Source organism: Sebastes fasciatus, chromosome 22 (genome assembly GCF_043250625.1).
Source record: "Sebastes fasciatus isolate fSebFas1 chromosome 22, fSebFas1.pri, whole genome shotgun sequence".
NCBI lineage: Eukaryota > Metazoa > Chordata > Actinopteri > Perciformes > Sebastidae > Sebastes > Sebastes fasciatus.
Genome location: NC_133816.1, coordinates 24562260 through 24579752, shown reverse-complemented (window position 1 = coordinate 24579752; position 17493 = coordinate 24562260). Strand labels below are relative to the sequence as shown.

General features: G+C 41.2%; 1 protein-coding gene and 1 long non-coding RNA gene across 2 annotated transcripts in view; one reads left to right on the top strand and one right to left on the bottom strand.

Moving 5' to 3' along the window:
- Positions 1-2670: 2670 nt before the first annotated feature.
- The window catches only part of LOC141760478 (uncharacterized), a 42859-nt gene continuing 28036 nt past the window's right edge, over positions 2671-17493 (bottom strand). Inside the window, exon 4 of the mRNA XM_074623335.1 lies at positions 2671-5760. Within this exon, the coding sequence (XP_074479436.1) occupies positions 3334-5760 (2427 nt within the window). The 3' untranslated portion in view covers positions 2671-3333. The remainder of the gene's footprint in view (positions 5761-17493) is intronic.
- LOC141760484 (uncharacterized) overlaps positions 4877-17493 on the top strand; it is a 39579-nt gene continuing 26962 nt past the window's right edge. The window contains exon 1 of the long non-coding RNA XR_012592380.1: positions 4877-4929. This is a non-coding gene — a long non-coding RNA (uncharacterized LOC141760484). The remainder of the gene's footprint in view (positions 4930-17493) is intronic.

Sequence of the window (17493 nt, the reverse complement as noted above, 5' to 3'; positions counted from 1 at the left end):
TGCTACAACCTGAGGACGGTTCAGTAGAAGTGAAACTGATTCTGGCAACAGTAAACAGCTTCAGCACTTAAATGAAGTCAGGAAAAGTAACATCAGTAATGAGGAACATGTTTTAAGTTTTAAATCCTCCCAGTTGTAAACCTACTGCTGCAATTCACATTTTTGCTTAGTCTATGTTCAAGCTTTTATGAAATACAATACAAGAGGACATACTATATATGCTGTACATGGGTGTTTCTGCAACTACGTGTATTTTTAAGTACCAGCAATTTGTTAAAATGTGCAGTGCAGTGCGTGATAAATATATACACAATGTAATGTGATTTAATACAAATGTATGGAACATTTTATGGGTCCAAACACAACTTTTTTCTTCATGTCCCACAACTGTGGTCTCAATGTTGAGATACATAAAATGAGCTAATTCAATATTAATCATGAATAAATTCAGTATTAATCATATACACATTACTCTACACCATATTAACATTAGTTTGTTGTTTACTAATCATTTATATGATTTTTTTTATCAAAATGCATCAGTACAACACTTCTGAGTCCTTACCACGACACTGAACAGATACCTTAAAAAGCATTTTTCAAAGCCAAACAAATCTAGTTTCCATGGAAACAGAAGTTAGCAGGTGAGCACATGGATGACGTAGGTGACCCGACTAGATCAATAAAAACAAAGTAACCCTTTTCTTCTTCTTCTTCTTCTTCTTACCATACAGCTCAGTAACATTTAAACAATAACTTAATATTACTGTTGAATTCATGAACATTAGATGCTAAGAGTCAAAGCTAACGTAGCACACCTCGCTAGCTGGCATTTATCTGCAATATTGGCAAAAATAAAGTCCCATAAAGACATTAGATATTAGAATTGCAATATCTGTCATAAAAAACCCAACATATTTTATATTTATTTTGTGTATGAATTACTGTCTACATTTTTAAGTGGCATAGAAAAAATCATGAAATCCTCTATTTTTTAGAAAATGTTAATGTTTACAATGATGCACAAAGCTTGATGGAAATTAATCTAAATGTCTTCAAAATATTATAGAAGTTAACAAAGAGAAAATGTATAAAGTTAACATTACTGTAAGGACATTTGGTAAGAACACGGGATGAAAACCATAAAATCTAAATTCATAGAGGTGGATTTTCCAAAAGTGACCGTAGTGGCAGAAACAGCCACATATGGAAGACCAACTTACCAAACACAAAGTGGGTTGAAAGAAAAAGCGATCACAAAGATTTAAGGCTTCAGTTTGCTTCAAACGAAGCTTGTTGGATGATCAAACAGTGTCTGAAACGGCCCCAAATCCCCCTAAATCAGTGACAGGAAACACATTTTTGAAGAGAACAATTTTAATATAATAAAAGGAGAATGCTAATAAGGTAAAGTCACAGGCAAGTCAACAGTAGATGGTTCTAATTACAGTACACATTGTCTATGCACAGCACACCAACCTGCCTACAAACATTCCTCTTTATAGCAATGAGAACACAAAGCTCATTACATGCTTGGTATATGGGATTACATGAATAAGATAACGCAAAGTAAAAAAACAAAAACAAAGGTAAAAATGAAGGTAAAACCTTCTTTTCTCATATCAAATCTCTTCTAACAGCTTGAACACCCTTAAAGTGAACATTCTGTTCTTTAACTCTCATTTTTTAGGCAAGACGCCTCTTATTCTTTCTTTCACATCACAAACATCACACTGTAAAATATAATGAACCAAGGATAAGGTAACAAAAGTTAAGTAATTCAATTATAAATGATGAATGATCTAAATGAATTGAAATACAATGATTAAATGATTACATGGTTAGATGATTACACCAAGAGGTGGTTAAAAGTCACAAAGAGAATATATGATATGAATGATACTATCATGATTGCTGCAATGAATTCATTCATGACAGTTTAAAGAAACAAGTTGTCTTAGTTTTCTTCTGACAGCTCCCTGCCAGTGCACTTTTCTTTTTGGAGATCTTTCCTCCTTAGTTACTTTATTTGTTTTTGGTCTTTTTAGGCATTTTTGTTTAATCAATAACCCCATTCAATTATATCAATTAGGCCACATCGAGTTGCACACTTTCTCCTATTCTTTCAGCAGTACCAAAACACTAAAGTGGACTGCTGTTTAATGCGAGTAACGTTAGCATTCAGGGAGTAGTTTTGAGTTTTGTGATTGTTGTTGGAAAAAGTAACAACGATGGTTTCGGTGAGTTTTATTTTGTTTGAATGAAGAGTTTTTACGACGCTCCGCAACTAGAACAGCTGATCTCAACATAAATACACATGGATGATGACACAAGTGTACTCGGGTATGGACCAACTTTACTCATGTGAAAGCTGAGCGGCGGAGGACTGGGGAGGGGGGCAATCGTACTCTGGCATGGTACGGATCAATCATGCCAAATAAACCGCCCTTAATCAGCATTCATTGACTCACCGGAGTCTGAGTGCTCATCAGAGTCTGCCGGCTTTGCCTTAATAATAATAATAATAATAATAATAATAAATTTAACTTATATAGCGCTTTTAAAGATCTCAAAGACGCTTTACACTATCGAGGGGGAAAACGGTGTGAGACAAACAGGAGACAAACGACAAACACAGACGACATACAGATACATACACATGGACAAATGGGTAAGGGGAGGGGGCGGCTACAAGTAGGCAGAGGAGAAAAGATGTGTCTTGAGGCGGGACTGGAATATGGTGAGGGAATCGGAGTCTCTGATGAGTTTTGGGAGTGAGTTCCACAGCTTGGGAGCTGCCCTGGAGAATGCTCTGTCCCCAAAGCTGCAGAGGTTGAACTTGGGGGTGGAAAGTAGACCAGCTGAGGTGGATCTGAGGGACTGTTGGGGTTGAGTTACAAAGATCGGGTGAGGGGTCAGAGAGGGTGTTGGCACGAGGCTTGAGGAGAGTGTTGACAGTGGAGAAGAGGGTTCGGGGGTTACGGGTGGGGTCATTGATGATGGTGGAGAAGTAGTCAGATTTGGCAGCAGTGATGGCGTCTTTGTAGGTGATGAGGTGAGATTTGTAGGCTTCGAGGTGAACAGTGAGTGATGATTTTCTCCAGAGGCGTTCAAGTTGGCGGCCGGTCTGTTTGAGTTTTCTGAGGTGGGATGTGAACCAGGGGGAGGAGGTGTTGAATGAAACAGTTTTGGTTCTCAGGGGGCCAGTGAGTTGAGGGAGGCAGACAGGGTGGAGTTGAGGTGGTCGGTGAGATCATCGGGTTAGGTGGGGGGTGGGTCCAGGTGGAGGGTAGTAGATAGCAGGTCGGAGAGATCGAGGGGATCGATGACTCTTTAGAGTTGAGGACGGGGTGATGGGGAAAGGATTGTGAATTGGATGAGTTCGTGATCAGAGGGAGAGGGGGATGGGTGGATGTTGAGAACCGGGACGTTGTCAGAGCAGACGAGATCTAGAATATGGCCGTTATCGTGTGTGGGGAAGTTGACGTGCTGGGTGAGGTTGAAGTTGTCCAGTAGAGTGGAGAAATCAGAGGCAAGTTGACATGTGTGGGAGTCCATGTGGATGTTGAAGTCGCCCAGTAGCAGCAGGGGTAAGGGGAGGGATGATGCTAGGGTGAGGAGATCAGACAGATCAGAGAGGAAGGATGGGTTTGGTTCAGGTCGGCGGTAGATGAGAATGACTGTGGTGGAGCAGGTTTCGAAGGCGAGGGATTCGAATGAGGTGAATGTAGGTAAAGTGAGTTCGGTGGTCCTGAGGTTCCGGTTGAATAATACTGCGAGGCCCCCTCCACGCCGGAAGAGGCGGGGTTTACAGAGGTAGTCAAAGTTGGGGGGGGATGCTTGGTTGAGGGAGGAGACGTCATCGGGTTTTTGCCAGGTTTCAGTGAGCAGGAGGAAATCGAGTGCTTTGTCCAGGATGAGATCACGGACTTCGAGGGCTTTGTTGTTGAGTGAGTGGGTGTTGAGGAGGGCAAAGTTGAATGAGTGGGTGATTCCAGCAGAGTAGCGAGAGTAGTGTGGTGTTTCCTTCAACACAGAAACTAAGACCTTTTCTAGTTCTGAGTTTCCTTTTGCTTCCTCTTCAACTCTCTTCAACAGACTCTGCCCATTTTCTCTTTCCTTCATCATTCTCACAAAGTGTTCAAATATGGTAAGCACAGGTTGGGCGTACTCTATCACGCTCTTTGTGTCGGATGGGAACCCGTAGACAAATCCTCCGGTGTGCAAACCAAACACATTGCCATGTTCATCAAACACTGGAGAGCCAGAAGCACCGTGGTACATGAAAGTGTTGTAGGTTGGTACTTTGTCTGCTTTATATCCACCCATCATTATGCTTTTAATGCCTTGCTCTTTAAGCTCATTGATTATGTGGACAACGAAACGTTTGTCTTTGTATGAAGGAATATCATCATCGACAGTCTGCTGTCTATTCTCTTTCTCAATGATACATGTAGGATCTATTATTTTCACTTGTCCTGCTGGGTGACCAATAAGACAGGCTTCACCAGTCGTAGGTAGTTTACCAAATCTCTTCAGGAGCCCTGGTGGTAGGTCTACTTTTGTTTCTTTTGTTTGTGTTGATGGGTTCTGGCTCTCAAGGTTGAGCCGTAGTATGGCATAATCAAGCTCATCACTGTAGCAGATCCCACGGTGAGCTTTGAAGCAGTAGTTATTCATGTCGGGCTCAGGGTCGTCATAGTTAAATAAAGCATACACATTTATACCCGGCTTCAGCTTTTCATCTTCAACACAATCTTTCAATATGCGTGCGTTAGTCAAGATGAAGTTGTCAAACAGCACAAAGCCCGTTCCTGTAGCTCCATTCTGAACAACCACTTTGCAAACTGACTTGCCCAGTTCCAGGATCATCTCCCTGTGAACTTCACTGAACAATCGCTGGATGTTTCCAAAGTCTTCCTTCTTCAGGTCCAGAGCTTTCTGATAAGAATCAGCAGGGAATCTACTCTCCATCCATTCTTTCAGACTTGGAAACTGCTGACGCAGTTCTTTATAAATCTCCTCATCACTGACTTTGCTGTCTTTCTCTTTCATTGCTGCTCTGACACTGATTCCTCTCTGCTTTACCACATCGTCGAGTGGCTTTATGCCACGCTCACGCTTCTGTGGTGGATTTTTTGATGCACCTGGATTTTCCTGCTGTTTTTCATCATTTGTTCCTATGCCCCGTGGAAGACATATCTTGAACTCTTTTTCATTCAGGTTGTCAACCTTTTGTGTGCGTTCAGTGCGGAAGCTTGGATTCTCATTATCAGACAGTTCAAAGCTGCCGAGATCATCGATGAAGCGACCGTCTCTTTTCAGAGCCTCCTCTACAGTCATCCCCTTCTCCCCATAAACACACAGATACTTGAACTTCTTGACAGATTTGTTTCTAAAAAGCTCCTTTGTTTTGGTGTTTAGCCCTCCCACTGTATCAATGTAGAAGACAGAATACTTGTCTCTTGGTTGTATTGTTTTGTCTTGTTGGTCTTGAACTGCCTCAACCTCTTTAAATTCATGTAAGATCAGAGACTCATCTTTGTTGATACAAGAACAAGGGAAATGTTTTGCAATGATATACTTCTTATCCTTTTTACTCAGCTGAATCACAATGTTTTCATCTGAATACTTCATCTCCTTATATTTTTCAGTTGATTTGATTGCCTCCAGCACCGTGCGAGGTTGATCACAGTCAATCGTGTATTCAATGGGGTCCTCATAACTGAATTTGACTTTGAAGTGATGTAAATGTCCGTCCTGCAGGAAACCAGTGAGAAAATAAAAGTTACATGCAGTTACATACACCGTAAAGCTGGGAATACACTTTATGATTTTAGCCCGTTTCTGGCTCCAATTTCAGCTTTGTTGTGTAAGTGAAGGGAGGCAATTGTTTTGTGACACAGCCGTAAGACATTGATAAGCTGCTAGAATATCAAATATCACAAGCTCACCTGACGGCCTGTAGCTCCACCCGGCTGAGCTCCGCTTGAAGCTCCGCCTGAAGCTTCGCCTGTAGCTTCGCCTGTAGCTCCGCCTGAAGCTCTGCCTCGCTCTTGCTCCATGGTGTCAGGACTGTCTGATAAAACAATGCACGGCATTCACAAACAAACACATCAGTTGGACAAGGACATTAAAGTGATGTGGTAATAAGTATGTTGTGCAATTTCCTGAGCTCATCACTATGACATTTCACCATTATACTGTTACTTCACCTCTATATACTTTACTTACTGTACTCTGTATGTATGTGTTTATATACAGTATATATATATATATAGCCTGTGCTGTTCAGAGTAAACTAGGCACAAGTGAACCCAATCAGCACACAAACAGTGCTCCTATAACTAGGAGGGGAGGAGGAAGAACATTTGCCCTGCTACCAGCCAGACCTTTTCCACCGGTTCATCCAGGGCATCTAAAAAACACCACTTGATGATTAAAGGTGAAACTTATCTAAATAAAGTCCTTTGTTGGCACACACACACACACACGCACATATTTTTGATGAAGGCGTAGCCGACATATTTACTGAGCATTGTTGAAGGGATCCTGAGATTCAAGAGCCAACGATTGCTTCGTTGTAATTAATGTGCATAATGATGATAACTAGAAAAGCAATTTCTGAAGAAATTGCGGTGTGAATGCTGGTTGCTGACGAGCTGACGCTACACTGTAATGCTGGCTTAAATGTTGTTAGAAGAATGTGAAGTAGTAGGAATAGATGGAAAAGTGGGAATGGGTTGAATTTTTATGAATTTCATTGAAAAGTTGAATAATACCAATAATTTAGGAAAGATGTGGAATATTTGAAGGTTTTTGAATAGCTGACGCTACACTGCACTGCTGGCTTTAATCTGTATGAAGAATGAGAAGATTTAGGAAGAGTTGAAAAAGTGCTAATGGGTTTAATTTGTATGACTATCATTTAAAAGTTGAATAACACCAATAGTGTATAAAAGATATGGAATATTTGACGATGTTTGAATAGCTGATGCTACACTGCGTTGATGGCTTTAATCTGTATGAAGAAGGATACAGAATCAGAATCAGAAGAATATGAATCAGTAAATAAATGTTGTAATTGAATGAAAAGCAGCTGAAGATTATAAATAGTTAGTTCTGAGTTCCCTGTTAAGAAAGTTACCTTCTGGGGCTTTTATTTTGAAAAAACTAGGTGAATCCCTAGTTTCCTGTTAACATACAATGAGAGTTGGGGGCTTTTATTTTGTAAAAGTAGTCTAATTGGGAGCTTCCTGTTAAGGTTAAGAAACAGTCACTCTATGGGGGTTTTATTTTGAAGGGACAGGTCTGATATCCACAGGGACAATATTCCATAAGAAACAGGTATGATAGGCCTCATTGTGAGCCTCATGTTAAGATACAGTTACTATATGGGGCTTTTATTTTGAAGGGTTTTGTTTGTGTGTGTGTGAGTGTGTGTGTGTGTCAGCCTGCTCTGATTATTTAACACCTGAGTACCATCAATCAACGGTTACCATGGAAACCTTTGATCTGAACTGCTTTGATGTTACTGCTAAATGATCTCCAGTTAGACAGAGTTTTACATGGACTCAAAGAGAGAAACACCTACCGAACAAGTCCTTCTACGACAAAAACGGTGACAGCTATCGCTTTCATTCTTTAGGAGAGCAGTAAGGACTCCAAGATGAAGATATGGTGTGAAATTTGTGTATGTAGTGTCACAAATGTGGAGTCGGCAGCAGTTTCTAAAACCAGCAACTTTTAATCTCTTCCAAAAAAATGTGATAAATTTAACATGGAGCCCTATGGGAGCGTAGCATGGAGTTGCTCTTGCTTCCAAGCATTTATCTCAAAATGTGTAAGTTCGACTGATTCCATAGCTACATGACTGCGACCAGCACAACATTTCCAACATTTCTGTGAAGAAATTATGTATGAAGAGTGACAATTGTGGAAATGGGAGAGAGTTTAAAATATTTTTTCAATGAGATTTTAAAGCTGCTCCGCCCTCTAACTCTGATGGCCTCACTCTAAGGAGCGCAATACACACCAATGTAAAAGTCTGAGGAGGGCACTTTTACCAAGCTCCGAACAAGGTTAAATATTTAAAAAAGTACAAATGGGATATTAAAAGTTGAATAATAGCCAGAATCTACAGAAGTTGTGGAACATTTTACAGTTTGAATGGAGTTTCTAGGTAAAAGTATGAATGAGCAGTGAAGACTTTAAAATGCTTGAAAATGTAAAAATTCTGAACATGTCTTCCATCCGCTTCAATGCAAAAAAAATTATTAATTATGGTTAATAATTCTTAAAATATTAAAGTTATGAATGTGAAAAGTAATAGCCATCGATTCCTAATTGAGCTGAAAGTTTTCATGTTTGAATGGAGTTTCTATGTTGAAAAATGTGGAAGGAGTAGGGTTGCAAAAAAAGTGGTCAGAAGAAAAATAAAATTTGCTTCCAGCATTCACACCAATAAAGAACACAACCTGCGCACATTAAAAAAAACAGGCACATGCGCGTGATAAGAGCGCACAGGAAAGTAACACACAGAGTAACACCGAGCAAATGTCAAGATGGCTCTTAACGAATTACAAATGAATTTCTTACTAAGCGTTAAAGGTACTTACAGACGTAGTACGACAGAACTTCTTTCTTTGGAAAACTTGAGCAAATTGAAGGAAATGTAATTCTGTATTTTTCCAGATTTGAAATCAGTTGTGTTTTATCCATATATTCCCCTAATTTAAATAATATTTTAAAATATAAGACCATACTGTATATGTAAAGAAAGAATCTGGGTTTCTTACCTCGAATTGCTATGAAGAAGACAGGAAGTGAAGTCACTCACTCTCTACACTGGGTGTGTAATTCATCCCAGTTGTTCACGTCGTGTTGTATCCAGGGTCAGAATGTTAGGGGTGGACGGGCAATCAGCTATATATAGCCAAGACCAAGTAGGTTGTTATCTAGTGATCTTCTCCAGCCAGCTGACACCTTATTATGGTTTCAGTAGTGAAATGAGGAGGTACTGGAGGCTACAGATAACTCCTCAGTAGTGAAATGAGGAGGTACTGGAGGCTACAGATAACTCCTCAGACACGCCCTGCGTCCTGCTCGTGCCAGGGTCAAAATGTGCACACAGACAGCTGCCGAGATAAACAGGGAGTTAACCAACACATTAATCTAACAGTCTGACTGATTTCTTCATAACTATAATTTAAGTTAATAAAGACTAAATGTGGATGTTTCTCTCACCAGTTGTTGTCCCTGCTCAGCCTGCTGTATAACATTAGTCCATTGTTTTATTCCACGATACTGAACAGAATAATCCAAACAGGTAGAAGAAGTAAGATGTGAGAGGAGCACAGGATGCTTTTTACTCTCTTGGTCTTAATTGTGCTTTAATGCACCAGGTCTGTAGGTCTACTTTCTCTCATTCTTTTCTATTGAGCTAGATTAAAAAACAAAAAAAACAACAAACAAACACGCAAACAGAGTGGATCAAAATGAGACTTCTGACTGGAATATTGTAGTGACGGCTCATATTTCCCAGAGTTTCCATAGTTGTCTCTTTGTGCTGTGTGTTTGTGTTTTATTTGAACTATTAGTGAGATGGCTGTTATATGTTTTGACAGGTAGCTCGTAATAAAGTTTCACTAGTGAACTTTATTACATATAACTGCGAGCGTCAATGCCTGTGCTGAAAGTGTCAGTAATCAAGTTAATATTTTCATTTACATCCAGGACAACTGACCCGGTTTTCACCATGTCGCTGTGCAGCACCGTGTTGCTCGCAGCCAGTTAGGACACTCCAATAGGAAACAATGTAATCAAGCCCAAGTACATGTCCTAGTTGTTTCCTAAATGCAAAACTATCACTGTTTTGTGCTTTATTTTGCATTGCAGTGTTAAGTCCTTCCATTACCAAATTGAATGTCTTAATTTTACTAATAGTTTAGCTGCTATTTCAGTTTAGTTTTTTGTCAGGAGAGAATTCAGCTGAGGGGGCACAGTGACCTTTTTGGACGGGCCTGGACCCCCATGGCCCGCCCCTAACGCCGACACTGGTTGTATCCACCTTATTCTCAGAGGCCTTACTGTAAAAATGATTATGTCCATAACTTCCGGTAAGGTAGCGGAAGTAGCAGGGTCGGCGCCAGAGTGTTAGGGGCGGACGGGCAATCAGCTTTGACAGGGGGGCATTTTTTCACCTCATATAGTCTTTATTAAGTGTATCTTTAACATTATCATGTTTCATGAAAGAAAGAAACTGACAGAGAGGTGTATACATACTGCCACTTACGCACACAGGCGCGCACGCACGCATACACATGCTGTTATGTCCACAAAATCAGGTTATAAACTAACACCGTGTCCTAACTGGATGCGAGCGTCCGACTATCGCGCTGCATCGCACATCTGACGCTGTCTGTCCACTGAATACGTTAAATCTGCACTTCTGTTACGTCATGTAAAGAAAACAGGAACATATCAGCTGTGAGCTCCAGATCAGACTGGAGCTGAAGACGTAACCACCTCAAAGATGGGTTAGTAGTAGGCCTACTTGTTATCTTCCTACGTTTGTACTTTTTTTTTTTATCAGAAAACACACGTTTTATTTGTGATATTTACTGGAAATAACATACGATATAGCCAAGAGCAAGTAGGTTGTTATCTAGTGATCTTCTCCAGCCAGCTGACCCCTTATTATGGTTTCTGTTATGAAATGAGGAGGTACTGGAGGCTACAGATAACTCCTCAGTAGTGAAATGAGGAGGTTCTGGAGGCTACAGATAACTCCTCAGGCACGCCCTGCGTCCTGCTCGTGCCAGGGTCAAAATGTGCACAGAGGCATGTGCCGAGATAAACAGACAGTTAACCAACACATTAATCTAACAGTCTGACTGATTTCTTCATAACTATAATTTAAGTTAATAAAGACTAAATATGGATGTTTCTCTCACCAGTTGTTGTCCCTGCTCAGCCTGCTGGATAACATTAGTCCATTGTTTTATTCCACAATACTGAACAGAATAATCCAAACAGGTAGAAGAAGTAAGATGTGAGAGGAGCACAGGATGCTTTTTACTCTCTTGGTCTTAATTGTGCTTTAATGCACCAGGTCTGTAGGTCTACTTTCTCTCTTTTGTTTCTATTGAGCTAGATTAAAAAACAAAAAAAACAACAAACAAACACGCAAACAGAGTGGATCAAAACGAGGCTTCTGACTGGAATATTGTAGTGACGGCTCATATTTCCCAGAGTTTCCATAGTTGTCTCTTTGTGCTGTGTGTTTGTGTTTTATTTGAACTATTAGTGAGATGGCTGTTATATGTTTTGACAGGTAGCTCGTAATAAAGTTTCACTAGTGAACTTTATTACATATAACTGCGAGCGTCAATGCCTGTGCTGAAAGTGTCAGTAATCAAGTTAATATTTTCATTTACATCCAGGACAACTGACCCGGTTTTCACCATGTCGCTGTGCAGCACCGTGTTGCTCGCAGCCAGTTAGGACACTCCAATAGGAAACAATGTAATCAAGCCCAAGTACATGTCCTAGTTGTTTCCTAAATGCAAAACTATCACTGTTTTGTGCTTTATTTTGCATTGCAGTGTTAAGTCCTTCCATTACCAAATTGAATGTCTTAATTTTACTAATAGTTTAGCTGCTATTTCAGTTTAGTTTTTTGTCAGGAGAGAATTCAGCTGAGGGGGCACAGTGACCTTTTTGGACGGGCCTGGACCCCCATGGCCCGCCCCTAACGCCGACACTGGTTGTATCCACCTTATTCTCAGAGGCCTTACTGTAAAAATGATTATGTCCATAACTTCCGGTAAGGTAGCGGAAGTAGCAGGGTCGGCGCCAGAGTGTTAGGGGCGGACGGGCAATCAGCTTTGACAGGGGGGCATTTTTTCACCTCATATAGTCTTTATTAAGTGTATCTTTAACATTATCATGTTTCATGAAAGAAAGAAACTGACAGAGAGGTGTATACATACTGCCACTTACGCACACAGGCGCGCACGGACGCATACACATGCTGTTATGTCCACAAAATCAGGTTATAAACTAACACCGTGTCCTAACTGGATGCGAGCGTCCGACTATCGCGCTGCATCGCACATCTGACGCTGTCTGTCCACTGAATACGTTAAATCTGCACTTCTGTTACGTCATGTAAAGAAAACAGGAACATATCAGCTGTGAGCTCCAGATCAGACTGGAGCTGAAGACGTAACCACCTCAAAGATGGGTTAGTAGTAGGCCTACTTGTTATCTTCCTACGTTTGTACTTTTTTTTTTTATCAGAAAACACACGTTTTATTTGTGATATTTACTGGAAATAACATACAATATAGCCAAGAGCAAGTAGGTTGTTATCTAGTGATCTTCTCCAGCCAGCTGACCCCTTATTATGGTTTCTGTTATGAAATGAGGAGGTACTGGAGGCTACAGATAACTCCTCAGTAGTGAAATGAGGAGGTTCTGGAGGCTACAGATAACTCCTCAGGCTCGCCCTGCGTCCTGCTCGTGCCAGGGTCAAAATGTGCACAGAGGCATGTGCCGAGATAAACAGACAGTTAACCAACACATTAATCTAACAGTCTGACTGATTTCTTCATAACTATAATTTAAGTTAATAAAGACTAAATGTTGATGTTTCTCTCACCAGTTGTTGTCCCTGCTCAGCCTGCTGGATAACATTAGTCCATTGTTTTATTCCACAATACTGAACAGAATAATCCAAACAGGTAGAAGAAGTAAGATGTGAGAGGAGCACAGGATGCTTTTTACTCTCTTGGTCTTAATTGTGCTTTAATGCACCAGGTCTGTAGGTCTACTTTCTCTCTTTTGTTTCTATTGAGCTAGATTAAAAAACAAAAAAAACAACAAACAAACACGCAAACAGAGTGGATCAAAACGAGGCTTCTGACTGGAATATTGTAGTGACGGCTCATTTTTCCCAGAGTTTCCATAGTTGTCTCTTTGCGCTGTGTGTTTGTGTTTTATTTGAACCATTAGTGAGGTGGCTGTTATATTTTTTGACAGGTAGCTCATAATAAAGTTTCACTAGTGAACTTTATTACATATAACTGCGAGCGTCAATGCCTGTGCTGAAAGTGTCAGTAATCAAGTTAATATTTTCATTTACATCCAGGACAACTGACCCGGTTTTCACCATGTCGCTGTGCAGCACCGTGTTGCTCGCAGCCAGTTAGGACACTCCAATAGGAAACAATGTAATCAAGCCCAAGTACATGTCCTAGTTGTTTCCTAAATGCAAAACTATCACTGTTTTGTGCTTTATTTTGCATTGCAGTGTTAAGTCCTTCCATTACCAAATAGAATGTCTTAATTTTACTAATAGTTTAGCTGCTATTTCAGTTTAGTTTTTTGTCAGGAGAGAATTCAGCTGAGGGGGCACAGTGACCTTTTTGGACGGGCCTGGACCCCCATGGCTCGCCCCTAACGCCGACACTGGTTGTATCCACCTTATTCTCAGAGGCCTTACTGTAAAAATGATTATGTCCATAACTTCCGGTAAGGTAGCGGAAGTAGCAGGGTCGGCGCCAGAGTGTTAGGGGCGGACGGGCAATCAGCTTTGACGGGGGGGCATTTTTTTCACCTCATATAGTCTTTATTAAGTGTATCTTTAACATTATCATGTTTCATGAAAGAAATAAACTAACAGAGAGGTGTACACATACTGCCACTTACGCGCACAGGTGCGCACGCACGCATACACATGCTGTTATGTCCACAAAATCAGGTTATAAACTAACACCGTGTCCTAACCGGATGCGAGCGTCCGACTATCGCGCTGCATCGCGCATCTGACGCTCTCTGTCCACTGAATACGTTAAATCTGCACTTCTGTTACGTCATGTAAAGAAACCAGGAACATATCAGCTGTGAGCTCCAGATCAGACTGGAGCTGGAGACGTAACCACCTCAAAGATGGGTTAGTAGTAGGCCTACTTGTTATCTTCCTACGTTCGTACTTTTTTTTTTTATCAGAAAACACACGTTTTATTTTTGATATTTACTGGAAATAACATACGATATAGCCAAGAGCAAGTAGGTTGTTATCTAATGATCTTCTCCAGCCAGCTGACCCCTTATTATGGTTTCTGTTATGAAATGAGGAGGTTCTGGAGGCTACAGATAACTCCTCAGTAGTGAAATGAGGAGGTACTGGAGGCTACAGATAACTCCTCAGTAGTGAAATGAGGAGGTACTGGAGGCTACAGATAACTCCTCAGTAGTGAAATGAGGAGGTACTGGAGGCTACAGATAACTCCTCAGGCACGCCCTGCGTCCTGCTCGTGCCAGGGTCAAAATGTGCACACAGACAGCTGCCGAGATAAACAGGCAGTTAACCAACAGATTAATCTAACAGTCTGACTGATTTCTTCATAACTATAATTTAAGTTTATAAACACTAAATGTGGATGTTTCTCTCACCAGTTGTTGTCCCTGCTCAGCCTGCTGGATAACATTAGTCCATTGTTTTATTCCACGATACTGAACAGAATAATCCAAACAGGTAGAAGAAGTAAGATGTGAGAGGAACACAGGATGCTTTTTACTCTCTTGGTCTTAATTGTGCTTTAATGCACCAGGTCTGTAGGTCTACTTTCTCTCATTCTTTTCTATTGAGCTAGATTAAAAAACAAAAAAAACAACAAACAAACACGCAAACAGAGTGGATCAAAACGAGGCTTCTTACTGGAATATTGTAGTGACGGCTCATTTTTCCCAGAGTTTCCATAGTTGTATCTTTGTGCTGTGTGTTCGTGTTTTATTTGAACTATTAGTGAGATGGCTGTTATATTTTTTGACAGGTAGCTCGTAATAAAGTTTCACTAGTGAACTTTATTACATATAACTGCGAGCGTCAATGCCTGTGCTGAAAGTGTCAGTAATCAAGTTAATATTTTCATTTACATCCAGGACAACTGACCCGGTTTTCTCGGCTCATTTTATCTAAACCAATCAGCCGTTCCTCTCAATATGAGTGACAGGAAAAAATAGGAACCATGTATCCGATAGAAGTTCAGACAAAATGTCACGCAGCGCTGTGTTGCTGTGCAGCGCCGTGTTGCTGTGCAGCGCCGCGTCGCTGTGCAGCACCATGTTGCTCGCAGCCAGTTAGGACACTCCAATAGAAAACAATGTAATCAAGCCCAAGTACATGTCCTAGTTGTTTCCTAAATGCAAAACTATCACTATTTTGTGCTTTATTTTGCATTGCAGTGTTAAGTCCTTCCATTACCAAACTGAATGTCTTAATTTTACTAATAGTTTAGCTGCTATTTCAGTTTAGTTTTTTGTCAGGAGAGAATTCAGCTGTTGGGGCACAGTGACCTTTTTGGAAGGGCCTGGACACCCATGGCCCGCCCCTAACACTGACGCTGGTTGTATCCACCTTATTCTCAGAGGCCTTACTGTAAAAATGATTATGTCCGTAACTTCCGGTTTATTAAGTGTATCTTTAACATTATCATGTTTCATGAAAGAAATAAACTAACAGAGAGGTGTATACATACTGCCACTTATGCGCACAGGCGCGCACGCACGCATACACATGCTGTTATGTCCACAAAATCAGGTTATAAACTAACATCGTGTCCTAACTGGATGCGAGCGTCCGACTATCGCGCTGCATCGCACATCTGATGCTCTCTGTCCACTGAATACGTTGAATCTGCACTTCTGTTACATCATGTAAAGAAACCAGGAACATATCAGCTGTGAGCTCCAGATCAGACTGGAGCTGGAGACGTAACCACCTCAAAGATGGGTTAGTAGTACTTGTTATCTTCCTACGTTTGTACTTTTTCTTTTTTTATCAGAAAACACACGTTTTATTTTTGATATTTACTGGAAATAACATACAATATAGCCAAGAGCAAGTAGGTTGTTATCTAGTGATGTTCTCCAGCCAGCTGACACCTTATTATGGTTTCTGTTTTGAAATGAGGAGGTACTGGAGAATACAGATAACTCCTGAGTCACGCCCTGCGTCTTGCTCGTGCCAAGGTCAAAATGTGCACACAGACAGCTGCCGAGATAAACAGGCAGTTAAACAACACATTAATCTAACAGTCTGACTGATTTCTTCATAACTATAATTTAAGTTAATAAAGACTAAATGTTGATGTTTCTCTCACCAGTTGTTGTCCCTGCTCAGCCTGCTGGATAACATTAGTCCATTGTTTTATTCCACAATACTGAACAGAATAATCCAAACAGGTAGAAGAAGTAAGATGTGAGAGGAGCACAGGATGCTTTTTACTCTCTTGGTCTTAATTGTGCTTTAATGCACAGATTAAAAAAACAAAACAAAAAACAAACACGCAAACATAGCGGATCAAAACGAGGCTTCTTACTGAAATATTGTAGTGACGGCTTATATGTCCCAGAGTTTCCATAGTTGTCTCTTTGTGCTGTGTGTTCGTGTTTTATTTGAACCATTAGTGAGGTGGCTGTTATATTTTTTGACAGGTAGCTCGTAATAAAGTTTCACTAGTGAACTTTATTACATATAACTGCGAGCGTCAATGCCTGTGCTGAAAGTGTCGGTAATCAAGTTCATATTTTCATTTATATCCAGGACAACTGACCCGGTTTTCTCGGCTCATTTTATCTAAACTAATCAGCCGTTCCTCTCAATGTGAGTGACAGGAAAAAATAGGAACCGTGTATCCGATAGAAGTTCAGACAAAACGTCACGCCACGCTGTGCAGCGCCGTGTCGCTCTGCAGCGCCGTGTCGCTGTGTTGCTGTGCAGCACCGTGTTGCTGTGTTGCTGTGCAGCACCGTGTTGCTGTGTTGCTGTGTTGCTGTGCAGCGCCGTGTTGCTGTGTTGCTGTGTTGCTGTGTTGCTGTGCAGCGCCGTGTTGCTGTGCAGCACCGTGTTGCTGTGCAGCGCCGTGTTGCTGTGCAGCACCGTGTTGCTGTGTTGCTGTGTTGCTGTGCAGCGCCGTGTTGCTGTGTTGCTGTGCAGCACCGTGTTGCTGTGTTGCTGTGTTGCTGTGCAGCGCCGTGTTGCTGTGCAGCGCCGTGTTGCTGTGCAGTACCGTTTTGTTTGCAGCCAGTTCGGACACTCCAATAGAAAACAATGTAATCAAGCCCAAGTACATGTCCTAGTTGTTTCCTAAATGCAAAACTATCACAGTTTTGTGCTTTATTTTGCATTGCAGTTGTAGGGACCCACCAATGTGACTGGTGGCAAAGACAATGAACTACGCTTCTCAGGATCCTTGAGTCATGCATCCATTTAGTATCTCCACCCATGGACTCAACTCAGTGGCCATTGGCTGATGACTCAGCTCAGTAGCCATTGGCTACCTCTCACCTCTCCTAACCTGTGGAGGTGAGTTGCTGCTCTCCAGACCACAGGCTGTAGAAGCAGCTCAGCTCTGCTCCGTATGGCCTGTTAGGAAACAGCCATAGGAACACTACGATCTTCTAAGGCAGAGGACGCGAGAGCGT